Consider the following 18076-nt stretch of genomic DNA (forward strand, 5'->3'; position numbering starts at 1 on the left):
GTGAATAGTTGAGTAGGTGAATCAAGAACTATTGATACAGATAACAAACAAGGAGACTGAATCAGTTACTGTATCACTGAGGAGCAGAAACTCAAACTGGCATAACGATATATCAAGTAGGGTACACAGATAAGCGCAAGTTTCTTTTCTTAGCCCACTACTTCTGTTCTTATGTATATAAGCAATGTGTGACAAAATGTTAATATTCTAGCAAAAGATAAGGAATATTATGTAAATAATACTCAATGAGGTGATGCAATGGTTATTACACTGGACTCGCATTCGGGAGGAACCCACATCCAGCCATCCTGATTTAGGTTTTCCGTGATTTCCATAAATTGCCTCAGGCAAATGCTGGGATGGTCCCTTTCAAAGGGCACAGCTGACTTCCTTCTCCATCCTTCCCTAATCGGATGGGTCAGATGACCTCGCTGTTTGGTCCCCTCATGCCAAATCAACGAACCAACCAATGTAAATAATGGACCTAATAGAGTAGTGGATGATATCTGCATTTTGGCATTACAAGCTGATCAGTCAAAAAATTAATCTGAATAGTTAAATTCCTAATGGTCAAGGCTTTAACTGACACGTATGGGATGTTACACAAAAACTGGGTGTTGCCATCTTACTTTAAAATGTTGAAGTATGCTTACTTGTTTCCTCTGTATTGTGTCCTGTTAACAGCCATTGACTTTGAGGGGTATTTAGTCCAGAAGTGGAATGATTTGTGATGGCGGTATGGTAAGATTTTATCGGCATTTCAGAAACATCTGGGAATTCTAAAACTGCAGTCCCAGTTCATAGGATTTCTGGTTAATAACTGGACTAATTAAGGGAGTGACAAATGTCATTTGGACAAAAATAGACAAAAATTATTCAGTCGATAATAACAGTGATTTATTATTCTGCAGAAATGTTAGCACTATTCATTTGGTGAAGACTTTAAACAAGAAAAAAAATACTATCTTAAACCACAGATTTTTCATCTATAATTTGAGAAACTTCTTTACAGGTATTACCCTGTAGGTACTCAAGTACTGCAATAATTTTTTTTGTCTTGGGTTATAAAAGACAGACAAAAATCTGTATTTTTTAAATTATATCTGTAGTGACTGACTGCATGACATAGGAGATTTGATTCATATTGTCTCACACAACTGAGAATGCAGATTTTAGGTGACCCAGTGTGGAAGTGAATAACAAAATCTATTCATGTCTTTTTCCGATTACAAAGTAAACTCTTCTTAAATATATCCAGTTAACTGGTCGTAATGTATATAACATTTAAAAAAAAATTGATACTGATGTCCACAATTTTATTTTCAGGAGAAAATGAATAATGGAGCAAATGAACACGTGTCAAGTGATAGTCATAATCTTGTGATGGAGGGCCTTCTCTTGCTACTGAAGGATGTTCTGCTGGTACTTCCTGACAACATGGCACCACAGGTGTTGAACCACGTGGTGCGTGCTGACACTTTGCTTGTCATTGCAAATCATCCTGATGTTAGAGTTCGGACAGCCGTTGTGAAGGTTAGTTACAGTCAGGTGTTCTATTTGAGTGCTTTTGCATTGTTACATCTGTTTTAGTGTTAACAATGGTGTGGTGATTCATAATGATGATAGTGGTGGTAGTGGTGGTGGTGGTGGTGGTGGTGTTGTAGTAGTGGTAGTAGCAATCCAGGGGCATTCAATAAGTAATGCAACACATACTTTTATTCAACCAGTTTCTCTTGAAAAAATGTGGAACTTGTTGTGGGCCAATGTAAGGTGCTGCTTCAGCCCTTATTGTTTTGTGAAGTTCCTATGGATGGCAGCACTATACATACCCTAGAGAATGGCATCTGTAATGGAGGTATGTTGCAAGAAAAGACCTACCACTGAATTTCTTTTTGCAGAAGGCCAGAACATTACACTTATTCATAGGCACTTGGAGTCATCTGTCACCATCGCTATAAGGTCATGCAAACCTGTCTGATCTCGCATGTACCTGCGGGCTGCACGTAGCTGTGACTCCTGCAGTGCTGGAACATGTGAACACTATCATTTGAGGTGATCAGAGGGTCACAGTCAGATACTTTGCTGCACAACTGGACTCGCACAAGTCTGCGCATCTGAAAGGAGCTCATAAAACTTCAGTGAATTGTTCTTCCACATCCACCCGCAGCCTCGATCTCATACGTTCAAACTTCCATCTCTTTGGCTCAATGAAGGGTTCACTCCATGGAAAGAAGTACGTGGGTGATTGGGGAGGTTATTGATACAGCAAGACATTGGATGCAGTGCCGACTAGTAGAGTTGTACTGTGCAGGCATAGAGGCCCTCCCAGCAAGGTTCCATAAGGCCGTCACATTGAATGGAGATTATGTTGAAAAATAGGGTTTTGTAACCAAAAGAGTGGGGAAAAGTATGGTATATTGCAGTTCTAAGTAGGGTCAAACTGCTATCAGAAAAAAATGTTGCCTTACTTATTGAACACCCCTTGTGCAAAGGGATGTAATTAAATTTGGACCCTTACATGTGCGTGATTACAATATAGTCACTCATTCAGTCTGTTTTTGGGAAATTGAACTCTGTTCTTGTAGATCAACATTTGATGTTTAACTGAACTGTGTGTGTGTGTGTGAGAGAGAGAGAGAGAGAGAGAGAGAGAGAGAGAGAGAGAGAGAGAGAGAGAGAGAGAGAGGCGTTTTTCATAAGCTGCCGTAAACTGAAAACCATGTGAGTAAAATACATAAATGTCACTGCAAGGGATCTCAGCATTTATAGTTTTGGGAAGAATAGGGCCTTTCTTTAAGAAGGAGAGATCTTGCCAGGGAAGAACAGAACATTCAGCCTTTAGACCATGAAGGCCCACCCAGTCATGCAGAGGAAAGTAGGTGAAGATGAAGGGAAATGTCTCACGGTAGGGATCAGAGACAGTCATCGGTATGCAAGTGCTGTGACAGCTTCAGTCCAGAAATAATATGTGAACTAACTGAGTGAAAATAATGGACTGAAAGAGTAAGAGAGAATTAAAAATGGAAAGAATAATTCTCAGTTGTAAAAGAATTTGAAGCCATTTTGACTATTTTTTGACCGTGACTGTCTCAAGAAATATGTAAAGGGGTTTTTTTTTTTTTTTTTTTTTTTTTTTAAATTACCGCTACCAATCACAAACTTTGTCAACCATCGTGTTACTTATTTATTTAGCGACATGTTTTGAGGGAATACCTCATCTTCTGGCTAAATGGCATTACAAAAACAACTTTACTTAAGGTCATACTGATGGTTCAAAGTCTTTTCATAAATGCTGTGGTCGTCCTGTGGAAGAAGAGAAAACATAGTAAGAGGCGATGTTACTTCAGTCCACCTTCCAAAGTGACATCGCCTCTTAATAAGTTTTCTCTTCTTCCACAGGATGACCACAGCATTTATGAAAAGACTATGTAACATCAGTATGACCTTAAGTAAAGTTTTTTTGTAATGCCATTTAGCTTGAAGATAAGGTATTCCCTGGAAACATGCTGCTAAATAAATAAGTAATACTATAGTTGACAATGTTTGTGACTGCTAGCGGTAATTAAGAAAACCTTTACATTATACTCAATTGTCCTTGTATAGAAAGCTGGGCACTGCCATGTGGTGTGCCAGTGGTGTAATTGAAATACATGGTATTATATGGATGTGTGTATCAGATTTCTCACCTGAAACAACTGCAAAGGGAAGAATGGTGAGATAGGGACAGTGGCTTTGCAATGCCATACAGATTTCGAAGATTTGGATAGTCACTGAGGATGATAGTATATAATTTAGGAACAATATTGGGGAGAAGTGATGACATATCAGAGATAGGAAGTTGTACTTTGAGTGGGATAATCTATTGAGGCTTTAGTGATCAATTACCTGTGTCACCAATCATCCGTCCTGTCTGAAAAACCCTTACCAAGTGTCCCTGCGGGGCCCAGTCGGACTTGTAATTGTGACCCAAATTCTCACAATAGGGTCCTGAGCCTTTTTGTCCAGTTCCGTCTCTGCTCCAGACTGAAACTGCTGACTTTCAGTACCATAGCCAACCTAAATCACAGTAGCCTAGCTAAAGACCTCTCATTCACTCAAGTGAACATACAGCATCACTACCCAGCCCCGAGTCACACCTAATCATATAAAATCCTCTCACTTTTCAAGTCCAACCCATGGACAACCATCTCCTCAAAGAAGTACAAACCTCATGATTTACAAGCCATGTCATTCGAAAACAGTGAATATGGAGGGGATTTTATTTACTCTTGCCACCAAAAAAATATATGGAGTGTGCAGAAGAAATACAAAATTCTTGTAACATATTTCGGAGATGCTGAGTCGCAGATATGCTCACCAAAAAGACTGTCACAAATAAGCTTTTGGCCAGCAAGGCATTTGTCAAAAATAGACACCCCCACATAAACATACACAGATGCAACTCACACAGTCATGACTGCAGTCTCTGTTAAGTGAAGCCACATTGTGAGCAGCAGTGCTAGTGCATGAGGAGAGTGGTGCGTGGATGGGAGTAAGAAGGCGGCAGGGGCTGGGAGGGTGGGAGGGGCAGTAGGGTAGAGGTGTGAGACAGTGAAGTGCTGCTGGCGAGCATGCAGTCACAAGGTTGAGGAGGGTAAGTCAGCTATGTGCAGTTGTGAGGCTAGACAGAGGGCATTGGAGAGGTGGGGATGGGGGGGGGGGGGGGAGATAGTGGACAAGGATGGAAGTAAAAAGACTGGGTGTGATGCTGGAATAAGGGCTGTGCAATGCTGGAATGTGAACAGGGATTGTGCTGGATGGGTGAGAACAATGACAAACAAAGGTTAAGGCCAGGAGGGTTACAGGAATGTAGGATATATTGCAGGGAAAGTTCCCACCTGTGCAATTCAGAAAAGCTGGTGTTTGTGGGAAGGATCCATATCACACAAGCTGTGAAGCAGTAATTGAAATCGAGGCTGTCATTTTGGCAGCGTGCTCAGCAACAGGATGGTCCACTTGTTTCTTGGCCACAGTTTGTCGGTGGCCGTTCGTGCTTGTTGGTTTTCATGCCCACATAGAATTTCAGCACAGTGGTTGCAGCTTAGCTTGTAGATCAAATGAGTCATTCACAGGTAGCCCTGTCTTTGATGGGATAGGTGGTGATCGTGACTGGACTGGAATAGGTGGTGATGGGAGGAAATACGGGACAGGTCTTGCATCTAGGTCTGTTACAGGCATATGAGACATGAGGTAAGGGGTTTGGAGCAGGAATTGTGTAGGGATGGACAAGTATATTGTGTAGGTTTGGTGGATGGCATAATACCACTGCGGGAGGGGTGGGAAGTATAGTGAGAAGGACATTTCTCATTTCAGGGCACGACAAGAGGTAATCAAAACCCTGGTGGAGAATGTAATTCAGTTACTCCAGTCCTGGGTGGTAATGAGTTATGAGGGGAATGCTCCTCTGTGGCTGGACAACAAGACTTTCAAAGGTGGTGGGAGACTGGAAAGAAAAGGCACGGGAGATTTGTTTTTGTTCAAGTTTGGGAGGATAGGTACTGTCCATGAAGGTTTCAGTGAGGCCCTCTGTGTATTTCGTAAGGAACCGCGTGTCATTGCAGACGTGACAACCATGGGTAGCTGGGCTGTATGTAAAGGACTTCTTGGTATGGAATGGGTGGCAGGTGTTGAAGTGGAGGTATTGCTGGTGGTTTGTAGGTTTTATATGGACAGAGGTACTGATGTAGCCATCTTTGAGATGGAGGTCAACATCCAGGAAGATGGCTTGTTGGGTTTTGTAGGATCAGGTGAAGCAAATGGAGGAGAAGCTGTTAAAGTTTTGGAGGGTCAAGGTTTTGACTACCTGTCATTGTGCTCTGGAATGAGAAATGTCCTGCCCACTGTCATTCCCACCCCTCCCACTTGATATTCCACTGTCCATTGAACCTTACACAATATACTCATCCATCCCTACACAATGCCTGCTCTGAACCCCGTACCTCATGTCTCATGTCCCTGTAATATACCTAAGTGCACGATCTATCCCATACATCTTCCCACCACCTCCTACTCCAGTCCAGTCACAAACATCACCTGTCCCATCAAACATCACCGATCCCTAGTTACCTGTGAAATACAAACTAAACTGCAACCATTGTGCTGCATTCTATGTGAGCATGCCAACCAACAAGCTGCCTGTCCGTGTGAATGGCCACCGACTCACTGCCATCAAGAAACAAGTGGACCACCCTGTTGATAAACATGTTGCCTAATACGACATCCTTCATTTCAATGACTGCTTCTCAGTCTTTGCCATATGGATCCTTTCCACAAACACCAGCTTTCCTGAATTGCACAGGTGGGAACTTTCCCTGCAATATATCCTACAAACCCATAACCCTCCTGGCCTCAACCTCCATTAGTCATTGTCCTCACCCATCCAGCCCCTTCCCTGTTCCCATTCAGCACTATGATGCAGCCCTTGTTCCACCATTGTACCCAGTCTTTTATTTCTATCCTTCTCCACTACACCCCCCCCCCCCCCCCTTTCCCGCCTAGCCTCCTGATGACTGCACATAGCTGCCCAACCCTCTCTCCACCTCATGCCTATATGCCTATGCGCTCCCCAGCAGCACTTCACTGTCGTTGTCCCCACCTAACAACTCCCCCCCCCCCCCCCCCCCCTTTCCGGCTCCAGCCTCCTCCTTACCCTAATCCAGTCACCACTCCCATTATGCACTGGTGCTGCTGCTCATGGTGTGGCTTCAGTTGCCAGAGACTGCAGTCGTGTGTGTGTGTGTGTGTGTGTGTGTGTGTGTGTGTGTGTGTCGTCTGTTTTTGACAAAGGCCTTGCTGGCTGAAAGCTTATTTATGTCAGTCTTTTTGTTATGTCTATCTGTGACTCAGTATCTCCACTATATGGTGAGTAGCAACTTTCCTTTTTATAATATTGTTACAGTCCAACCTGGATTTTCCATTGTAACCTGTTTCCATGTTCTGAAAATAATTATAATTCCTTAAATCAAGATTTCCCAAGAATTGCTTGGGGCTAATTTCATTTTTTGCAAAGGCCAAAGATAATTTCCTTGCCTTCCACTTACAAACTCAAATAATCCTGTACTGTAATGAGCTCCATTCCATCAACATCTGCACTGTGCAAGCCACTTCGCATTTGGAGGGTACTTTGTGTACTATTTTCATTTGTGCCCTGTCCTGTTCCAATCACAAATAGTTCATGGGAAGAACAATTGCTGATAAGCTCCTGTGTGGGCTCACATCTCTCTAATTTTATCTTCATGGCTATTACATGAGATGTACGTGGGAGGAAGCAATATATTTGTTGACTCTTTTGGCAGTAAATGACAACATGGTGCTTTCGTGCTTACTAAATAAACGTTTAATGAAACATGCTACCCTTCTTTGAATCACATAAACATGCTACCCTTCCTTGGATCACACATACTTCCTCTATCAGTTCACTCTTGTTATGGATATATATTCAAGTACTGGTCAAACGAGTGTTTTGTAAGCTTCTTCCTTTGTTGATGACCTACATTTCCTGAAGATTCTTCCAATCAATTTTAGCCTGGCATCTACATTACCTGTGATTAGTTTTATGTCATTGTCCCACTTCAAATTGCTCCATGTACGTAGATCTATATATTTTATGAAAGTAACTGCTTCCAGTGTTTGTTCTTCAATTGTGCAGTCATAAAATAAAAGGTCTCTATCTGTGTATTCGCAATGTGATACTTTTGTTTATGTTGAGGGTCAGTCGCACTCTCGGCAGCAAGTGTTGATATTGCAGGTCTTCCAACATATCCCTACAATTTTCTAGTAATGAAACTTCTCTATATACAAAAACATTATCTGTGAAAAGTCTCATGGAACTTCTGACATTATTGATTAGTTCATTTATATGTATTTTGAAAATAATGGTCCTATAATACTCCCTTGGGGCACACCCAAAGTTACTTTCACATCTGAAGACTTCTCTCCATTCAGAATGACAAGCTGTCTTCTCTTTGACATACATTCTTCAGTACAATTACATAGTTGATCTGATATTTTGTATGTTACCTAACCATTGTGAACTGAATCAAAGGCATTATTTAAGCGAAAGAACACAGCATCTATCTGGGTGTGCCAGTATTTATCACCTTCTGGGTTTCATGTATGAACAGAGTGAGCTGGATTCCACACGATCTATGTTTTTGGAACCCATGTTGATTCCTATAGAGGAGAATTTTGATCTGCAGATATATCATGAGGTATGAGCCTTAAAAGTGTTCCAAAGTTCTACAAGTAGTTTGTTAAACTCTCTTTTATCCTATCCTCGGTAAGCATCAAAGGTGGATTGCTCATTGCCATATGTCTGAAATTGCGTTGTAAAAATATGAGGAGACAGAATGCCTGGGCCGAATTTACCTTTGGCACTGGAAGCTCTAGTACTGCCAGTAAGACTAACAATGATTATTTGGGATAAATGAATCTTGTGTACTTTGACACGTTCCACATCGTTACGAAAGAATTGTGTTCATGATCCATGGAACAAGTTTTATAACTAAATACTAAAAAAGTAAGCACACCTTAAAGTGAGGAGAAAATACAATTTTTACCTTTGACACATGAACCTCCATTGTGCCTTTTCTGAGCTGCCAACCTAGTGTAAAGCTTCCCTTACCAAACAGCTTTCGATACACTCAGTGTGTACCATTATTCCAGTTTAGGAAATATTTCATACCCTGCATTTGATCACGGTCTCAACAAGCCTATCCCACCAGCTCTTGACACAACAGAGGACTGAAGCTTACTTGAAATTTTAGTAGAATGTTGCACTGAGTTGTATGAAAAGTTTTCCTTATAGATAAATATCATGCAAGACATGTTCCATTTGCTACAGATGTGCTGGAATCTTATAGCATTGTAGCCCACCCATTTCTAATTCCACTCAGTTCTTGTTATTAAACAAAGCAAACAGCATTTCCAGAATGAGATTTTCACTCTGCAGCAGAGTGTGCGGTGATATGAAACTTCCTGGCAGGTAAAAACTGTGTGCCGGACCGAGACTCGAACTCGGGACCTTTGCCTTTCATGGGCAAGTGTGCTATCATCTGAGCTACCCAAGCATGACTCACGCCCTGTCCTCACAGGTACAATTCTGCCAGTACCTCATCTCCTACCTTCCAAACTTTACAGAAGCTGTCGTGCGAACCTAGAGCGCTTGCCCGCGAAAGGCAAAGGTCCCGAGTTCAAGTCTCAGTCCGGCACACAGTTTTAATCTACCATGAAGTCTCAAACAGAATTTCTTGCAGAATACTTTAAACTTCTGTATCCCATTGCATCAGATATCTTTCACTTCCTAAAGGTGGCTACACAACTAGCCATAAAGTAATGGTAATTTTGTATGATATGTTAGTCTGATTCACACAGTATTTTCATTTTTGCGTGTGTAAATGTGTTTGGAAAGTATCTATATTGTTGTTAGCTATCAACAAGGTTGCATGTGTTTTACAGTATCAGTAGTTATTTATTTTGCATCAAAATGGAATGATCACGTAGGCTCCATCATAGATAAAGTAAGTGGCAGACTGTGGTTCATTGGTAGAATACTAGGAAAATGCAATCGGTCTACAAAGAAGAGCACACAAAACACTTGCATTACCCATCCTAGAATATTGCTCAAGTGTATGATACCCATAACGAATAAGGGATATTGAGTGGATACAAAGAAGGGCATCACATATGGTTGCAGCTTTGTTTGACCCTTGGAAGAATGCTAATTGTAAAGCTGAAGACCCTAAACTGGCAGACTATTGAAGATAGATGAAAACCTACTTAGAAAGTTTTTACAAGCAACTTTATGAATATATTACCACTCCTCTACCCCTAGGTATCGCGAAGACATACAGCATGCATAGACACATTTAGGCAATCATTCTTCATGTGCTTTCTATGCAAATGTAATGGGGAAAAAGACCTTATACATGGTACACTGGGGTGTGTACTCTACCTTGCATTTTACAGTGGTTTGAAGAGTTTTAGATTTAGATAAATTAAAATCGAATTTGATATAAAAATGCAAAACTATCACAAAGTTTTATAAATGTTAAATATTATCTTTGGCGAATCTGCTATTTCCAGAACAGTGGTTCTGATGAAGACACTGAACATGACAAGCATCCTGGATGTCCCAGCACATTGTCAACTGATGAAACCATGAGAAAATGTGAAACAACTAATTATGAATGATCATCAAGTCAAAATGAGGGAAGTCGCAGATGATTTGGCATATCAACTGGCTCATGCCGTGAAAGTTTTTCCAATGTTTTGGATATTAAGTGTGCGACAGCAAAATTTCTTGAATTTTGAACCAGGCAGTGTCAAATGAAAGTTGCTCAGGAGTCAGTACATGAAGTTGGTGATGATGTATAACTATGGAAATGTGTCATAAGAGGTGGTGTAGCATTAATTTATGGATGGGACATAGAAACTAAGGCTCGGTTATCCCAGTGAAAGCATTCTGGATCATCTGTCCATAAAAAGCTTACCAAGTATAGCCAAATGTGAAGGTTATGTTCAGCCTGTTTTTCGATTTTAATATCACAGTGCACCACAAACTCTTAAATTCCACTCACATGAAGCAATCCAAAAACATGCGAGGTTGTGTGGCGAAGCAGATCTTGGAATTACACCATGATGGTGCTCTTGTGGATTGTTCATTAATTTTTGGCTATAAACAATACTGTAACAATTTCCCAGCCTCTATATTCACCTGGCTGGCCCGCTGTGACTCTTTTCTGTTCCAAAAATTTAAGAAAATGATAAAGGACGACAATCATAGGAGAGATTAAAAGCACACAACTGAGAGCTTAAAGCTGTACCAAAAATCAAGTTCTAGTATTGATTCAGGGATTGGAAAAAGTGCTCCATTGGTTTATATATCTAATGAGGTCTGTATTCAAGGGGATAACATTGGTGATGAGAAATAAATAAACCTCATTCCAAAAAACAAAAATTCATGATTTTTTATTTTTATTTTATTTATTTATTTTTTAACACGCATCTCGTACCCCACTATCTGAACCACTTCTGCAGTTTAAACTGGTTAATGTGTGGTTGCAAATCCATATTTTCTTATTTCATTTAATTCGTGTGTTGTTGCATCTGTTGGGCACTTCCCGCAAACAAACTCTACCCACATTATTTTTGGCCTCACAGAAATAACATTGCAAGATTGAATGCACACACTTTTAGGGCGGCACGCAGTTTCAAACTGACTTACTGATTATATCTGAAAACAAAGATGATGTGACTTACCAACAAAAGCACTGGCAGGTTGATAGACACACAAACAAACACAATCATACACACAAACAAACACAATCATACACACAAACAAACACAATCATACACACAAACAAACACAATCATACACACAAAATTAAAACTTTCGCAACCAGTGGTTGCTTCATCAGGAAAGAGGGAAGGAGAGGGAAAGACGAAAGGACGTGGGTTTTAAGGGAGAGGGTAAGGAGTCATTCCAATCCCGGGAGCAGAAAGACTTACCTTAGGACACACACACACACACACACACACACACACACACACACACACACACACACACACACACACACAATCGTATCCATCGGCACATACACAGACACAAGCAGACATTGACCCACATCCTTTCATTTTCGCTCTCCTTCCCTCTTTCCTGATGAAGCAACCATTGGTAAGTCACATCATCTTTTTTTTTAGATATATTTTTCCCACGTGGAATGTTTCCCTCTATTATATTCATGACTTACTGATTACATACACATACTGCATATTTTGACAGGTGATTTCAGCATACCTGCAGCGAGCCAGCAGCGACGAGGTGTCACGGTTCTGCAAGATGCGTGGCTACCAGTTACTGGCGTGCCAACTGGCACAGTGGCCGGCCTCGTGGGAGCTAGCGGAGGCAGCGGTGGCACTGGGCACACTCTGCCCTCTGCCCCTGGAGGAGCAGGCAGCCGCACTCGACCTGGGTGCCAGTGCGGCAGAGCTGCAGGCCTCCCGGCCACTTGCAGCGCTGCCCCCGCTGCTTGCGCTCCTGCCTCGCTGCTGCCGGACGGATGTCGCCCTCGCAGATACCTTGCTTTCCTACTTGAGCCAGCTTGTTTTAAAAGTAAGCATCTTATGTTTTGAAAGAAGTGGGTAACATTGAGTGTCAGATATGGACAGTAGATCTTTTCTGCGTAAGGAGCAAATGTCGGGCAGATAGGGTTGAAGATGACACGTATGTCAGTTTTTAAGAGACAGATGTTTTGTCTTGCTGTAAGAGAAACGGGTCACAGGAAGTTAAGAATGAGACTTAATGATGTATTTTTTCACAGTTGTTATCGAAAGTGTTCAAAGTTTCCACATCTCGGTGCTGTGCAGCTGTCACAGAATCTTCTGTTTTGGCATTTTGGCCATCTAGCTGAGGCCGATCCACACACTGTAATGCACTGTCAGACCTCCACTAATTTGATGCAGGGGTTGAAAAAGGAAGGCATGGAGAGAGGAAACTCCCACAAGTTTCTGTAATTGGCTACTGAATGAGGTTACTGCATTCTGAGGAAATGTTAATCGGTGTACATAGGGCAGAGTATGGAACACAATTGGCACCTCATTCATTCTTTACGTTTTCACACACACCACAGGTTGTATTTTGTAGCCCTGAGAGCATGTAGCAGCACCACCAGTAGTTTGAAGCTGCACCTCTGATTTTGTTGAATGATACTTTTGCTAAGTCTGTATCCTGACCGCAGTATTCAGTACAATCAGGTGAGGCTAACTTACTGGAGTGTCAGAGTTGCACAAATTGTTCCTGTTCTTATATACGTTATTTAACTGCGTGATCTTGTGTATACTTTATTACATTTGTATATTGTGTTGTGCACTCTGGCAGTCTGTATCTGTGCTGGTCCATCTTTTGTCAGTCTTAAATTATCTTTTGTTTTACAATTTGCGGAAAAAAAACTTGAATTGGAGGATCTGTATGAAGCCATCGGTTGGGCCCTCTGTAATTGGCAGAAATCACAATTTTTGTAGTGTTTCATCCTCTTTTTCTTTCTTGCATTTACGTGTTCTATTTTCTGATTTCACTTTGTACCCCTCTGTTACCAGTATGATAACTTAATTCTTGTTTGAAGTCTGCTATGATATGGGTTCAATACAACTTGCTACACCATGCTGAGAACTGCCTGTCACAGCACAGGAAGGCCTCAAGAGTAAGCATGCAAGTATCTCCAGTATTTTTGGTTTTCCTATAGACTCTGTGTACAAGTTTTGCATCCATTTGTCCTTAGGCTGTGGCATTGAGCAACATTGACCCAATTCCCACAGTATAACTGACCTTAGGTGAATGTTAGCATGCTTTATTGAACTAGGTAATGACCAATTTTCTCTTCACAGTGATTAATCAGAACTTAGCAGTAGAGAATTTATTTTAGAAATGTATCAGAATTTCTTAAACTTTTTATTTTCCCTGTATTTAATCAAGTTTGTCACCTAAATAGTCTTCTTATTTTTCTACCCTCAAAAATTGATATATTTTGGTTACCATTTTCTTACACGTCACACTATATGCCTGACCCCCACCCCCTCCCCGCAAGTCTCCGCCCCCCAATGCTTATCTCCTCACCCTGTTTTCCTTTACTACCCCCCTCTGTCTGTCACCTCTTTCCTTAATCACTCACTCACTCATTCAACCCCCCCCCCCCCCCCCTTTACTGTTCCCAATCACCCTCTGACTCACATTAGTTAATGTCATTGCCTTTCATTACTTTGGTTGTATTATTCTCCATTTGTTTCATCGTTACCTGAATGCCAGCATGCAGTAAAAGAGTATCACTGACAGGCTCAGTGTAATTGTTTGCATTTTAACACGTTTGTTAGTGAAAATCCGAGTTAAATGACAACAGGGATCATTTTTGCGTATGGTTTTCATTCACATTTTTGCTGTAGGATGGATAGGGGGCCTGTCTGCTGTGTACAGACACTCAAGGAGTTGACCATAGTTTGAGAACAGCTGAAGATGCTGTTGGCCATGGTCAGCCATCAACAGGGTACTGCCTCAAAGTGGCAGCGGGGAAACCGATACATCACATGAGACACCTCAAGTGTCACTTATTTCATCCATGAGCTCTGCTGCCAGGGCACTTTTCAGTGTACCCAATGTGAGGGAACTGCGTTCGCCACTATTTCCTTAGGGCTCCTCCAGGGGGCCTCATTTGAGATGCAGAGGAGGTCCTGCCTCCATCTCCCAAGGGTATAGGATGCAGGCATCTTCAAATTATGGCCTATTTCGACATCAGTTATGTCTGTCACTTCACTTCTGAGACTACCTAATGTACGTAGTGGCAGCTGGTGGATTTAGTGAACTTGTTAGATGAAAGCTGGGCTAACAATTTACAGCAGTATTGTAGTGAGTTCCTTTGGTTTGGAGGTGAATGGAGGGTCTCAAACGAAAGCTCTATCGATTCTGTGACGTCTTACTTGTGGATTTCTGGATGTGCATTATGGGGCAGATTCCCCCTTTGATGGGCCATGGGTGCAGTATATAAAAGATTCAGACGCTTGAATAGAAGAGTATTTGTGGTGTGCACATTTTTAAGACACTTTCAATGTCAGTATTTTAAGAATAAATTGCTGATGAATTTGTAATGGAGTCCCTGAATTTTCTGCCCCCCACTCAAATAATATTTGGATACTAAAGGGGGATGAAACCCAAAGTAAAAAGCTCCCAAATATTTGAGGAGGCATGGAACATGTATAAAAAAGACAGTTTAGATGCCGTAGGTGGGGGATTGTTCATTGATTGTTTGTTCAATTGACTTTTTTTATTAATGAGTGAAACAATTTACTTTCTATGCATTTCATCATTCAAGATGTTGAAAAATTAACAACTTAAAATTAATTTCTTATCAATAATTGACTGAATTTTTTAATCTAATTACAATTTTTTAGTCCTGGATAATTATTATTTCTGTATGTGTTATAATACAGAGCTTATTAAATTAGCTAACCTGTTTTACTTGAGGCACTTCATTGCTGTATAAAAACTTTTATTTTGTAAATTATCTTTTAGCTTGCTCTGAAGGAGCAAATAGTGTGTGTTTCTTTTGTAGGTTGTGGTAATTTATTATATATTTGATGGCATTGTGCAGTAAACTCTACAGAGTCTTCAATTTTTTTTTCTCTCTTCAGATGCAAATTATATCTGTTTCTAGTTTACTAGTCATATACTAAACAATTCTTAACATAGCAGTCAATATTTTTCCCATATAGAACAGTCTGAAAAATATATTCACAAGTTACAGTTAAGATTTCCAGGATTTTAAACAGTTTAAGGCAGCGAGATGGTTTGCCACTTTTGGTCATTACATGTATTGGTCTTTTCTGCAGTCTGGATAGCTTGAATATTTTTCCCAATCATTCCTGAAAAAAATTACCCCATAACTAATAACAGAATGAATACAAGTAAAATATACTGATCTTATACATGAAATATTGCATACTGATTGAAGAATTTTGAGGGCATTGCATGCTGTAGAGATTCTTATGCAGAAGTTCATAGTGCTTGTTTTCTTTTTATTATGTGTGACTTTATTGTTTATTGCATGTTGCTAAGTGTTTCTTCAGCTTCTTCTCTTAAAGCTTTTGCTGACTTACCAGCAATCAGTGTATCAGTCATCCACAGACAATACTGTTTTACCATGGTGGATACTTTGTGGGAAATCATTAATGTAAATTAGGAGCACAGTTGGATCTAGCACACTACCAGGCAGTATGCCTATATTTATATATTTAGAGTCTGAAGCAGGCTGTTCCAGCTCGTCAGCTCCGTTGTGAGCCATGGAGAGCTCCCTGCTCCAGGGAGCCGGTCCGCTCGCTGTGACCATTCAAGTGGGCCAGCACATGGCCTGGCTGGCTGAGGCAGGCGGCAAGGCAAGCGTTTTTATGTGCCAGCTGTGTCTTACAGGATCGACAACCTCATACTCTTAGCTGCTAAGACGTTTAGACATTCTACACCAGAAAATACAATGTTCAGGAAATAAATAAGAAACAACTGTTTTACAAGAAATTGCATACTAAATTTATTGGGCCTCTGTAGCTTGACATTTTCTTTTCATTACAAGATCGGATGTATCAGGCGTCAAGGTGTTCGCAGCGTTAGTGCAGAGGATGGCCTTCATTGTTGCATCCAGAAGAAACGATCATTCCTTACTTTTTACTCTTTTCATTGCTGAGAAAAGCTGCTCACAACAATATGTAGATCCAAACATGCACATGATCTGAGCAGTATTGTTGTGAAGCTTGGGAAATGTTTTTTTGCTGTAATGAAAGATACCATCATGACAAATCCAACGTGTTGTAGTACCTCTCTTTCAACAAAGTTAAATTTTGCAAATCAATAATCTCAAATTGAAGTGACGATGACAAGTAATCGGGGGAAACTGAAAAAGGAGTGCTGAACACCTTATGTTCCATTTCCAAACTAGTGAGGTCTTGGAATCGTGTTTCAAATGACACGACGAGCTGCTTTAACTTTGCTTGGTAATCGCCGAAAGTAGTACCTTCAGGTAGTTTTAAAGAAGCAAGATGATTGAAGAATGTTAAATGTCCATTACTAATCTGCCTCTCAAATAAACGTAACTTTTCCATGAACGCTTTGATCTGGTCATGCATGTCAACGATTAGGTGCCCTTCACCCTGCAATGACAGATTTAAATTATTCAGTTGCATAGTTGTGTCAGCTAGGAACACCAGGTCTGATATTCATTTTATATCTTTCAGACAACTGATTTCTTCCCCCTTCATTTTGAGAAAAAAGGGATATTTCGTCACGAATCGCAAAGAAAACATCAAGAACTTTTTCCTGACTCAGCCAACGAACTGTACTGTGGTAAGGTATATCCCCATACTCTGCTTCCATATCTTTCAGGAATCCTTTGAGTTGGTGATGATTCATACCGTGACGCCGCACAAAATTCACACACTTCGCGACATCTTTCATTACACCACCTAGCTCTACTGTTTCAGCACACAGTGTCTCTTGCTGAATAAAACAATGAAGAGTCAAAATGTCTTTACCGAATTTGTCCCTGAGTTTATTTTTCAAACGAGAAGCAAAACCTTGGTGATGCCCGATCATTTGTGGTGCACCGCCTGTCGCTACAGAATGGAGCTTATCCCACACCAAATTCATATTGTCCACTGATTCACAAACAGCTTCAAAAATATCACGTCCTGTTGTGATGTAATCAAGTGGTACCACATCCAAGAGTTATTCAGTTACTTGCAGCTCCATGTCGACACCACGCACAAAGACTGCAAGCTGAGCATAGTCCGATATGTCGGTGCTTTCGTCAAGTGCTAGCGAAATTGTTACAAAGCTGTCCGCCTCTTTCTTGAGCTGTGTGTCTAAATCTGCTGCCATGTCCAGGATTTGACGAGACATTGTTTGCTTCGACAGGCAAATCCCTTCAATTGCCTGCAAACATTCTGCAACTGCTACCATGTACAATTTTACGAGTGGTCCTATCGAAAACAGCTTGCCACTCATCGCAATGATGTGAGCGACCCTGTAGCTTGCTCGAACTGCAGATTCAGTAATATTTTCTCTGCTCTCATTCACCTGAAAATTATAAACGATTTACAGAACATGAACTATGTTGCATATTTTGATACCCTCCGTATTACAAAACCGTTTTTAAACTTGCATCTCCTGGTATGTTGTTCTTAAGTCTGGCTACCAGTTCTCTGTGTGCAATGCCTTCTACCTGATCGTAGTGTGCTGCGTGAAGACGTGTATAATGTTTTTATATATTGTACCTCTTCGCAGAGTTAAGTACTTTATGACATACAAGACACTGCGGACAAGCATCCCTCACAATGAATGGAAAGGTATCCTCCAATAGAGGTACAGGGGTCCCGCGGCTAGTCATAGCTGTCATTGAACATGGATTATTGCATCAGTTGTGACGGCATGCGGCCAGGGGGCAGTGAGTTCACTTTCCCCCTCCACGCAAGCTCTGAGCTGCTGCAGTGAGTGCTCCAGGACGCT

General features: G+C 41.0%; 1 protein-coding gene across 4 annotated transcripts in view; it reads left to right on the plus strand.

Annotated features, from left to right (window-relative positions):
* Positions 1-18076, plus strand: part of LOC126278092 (lysosomal-trafficking regulator) — a 543055-nt gene that overhangs the window by 313065 nt on the left and 211914 nt on the right. For all 4 annotated transcript variants that reach the window (XM_049977936.1, XM_049977935.1, XM_049977937.1 and 1 more), the window contains exons 33-34: positions 1327-1533; positions 11822-12151. In XM_049977936.1, coding sequence (XP_049833893.1) covers positions 1327-1533; positions 11822-12151 — 537 coding nt within the window. The remainder of the gene's footprint in view (positions 1-1326; positions 1534-11821; positions 12152-18076) is intronic.

This window comes from Schistocerca gregaria, chromosome 6 (genome assembly GCF_023897955.1).
Source record: "Schistocerca gregaria isolate iqSchGreg1 chromosome 6, iqSchGreg1.2, whole genome shotgun sequence".
NCBI lineage: Eukaryota > Metazoa > Arthropoda > Insecta > Orthoptera > Acrididae > Schistocerca > Schistocerca gregaria.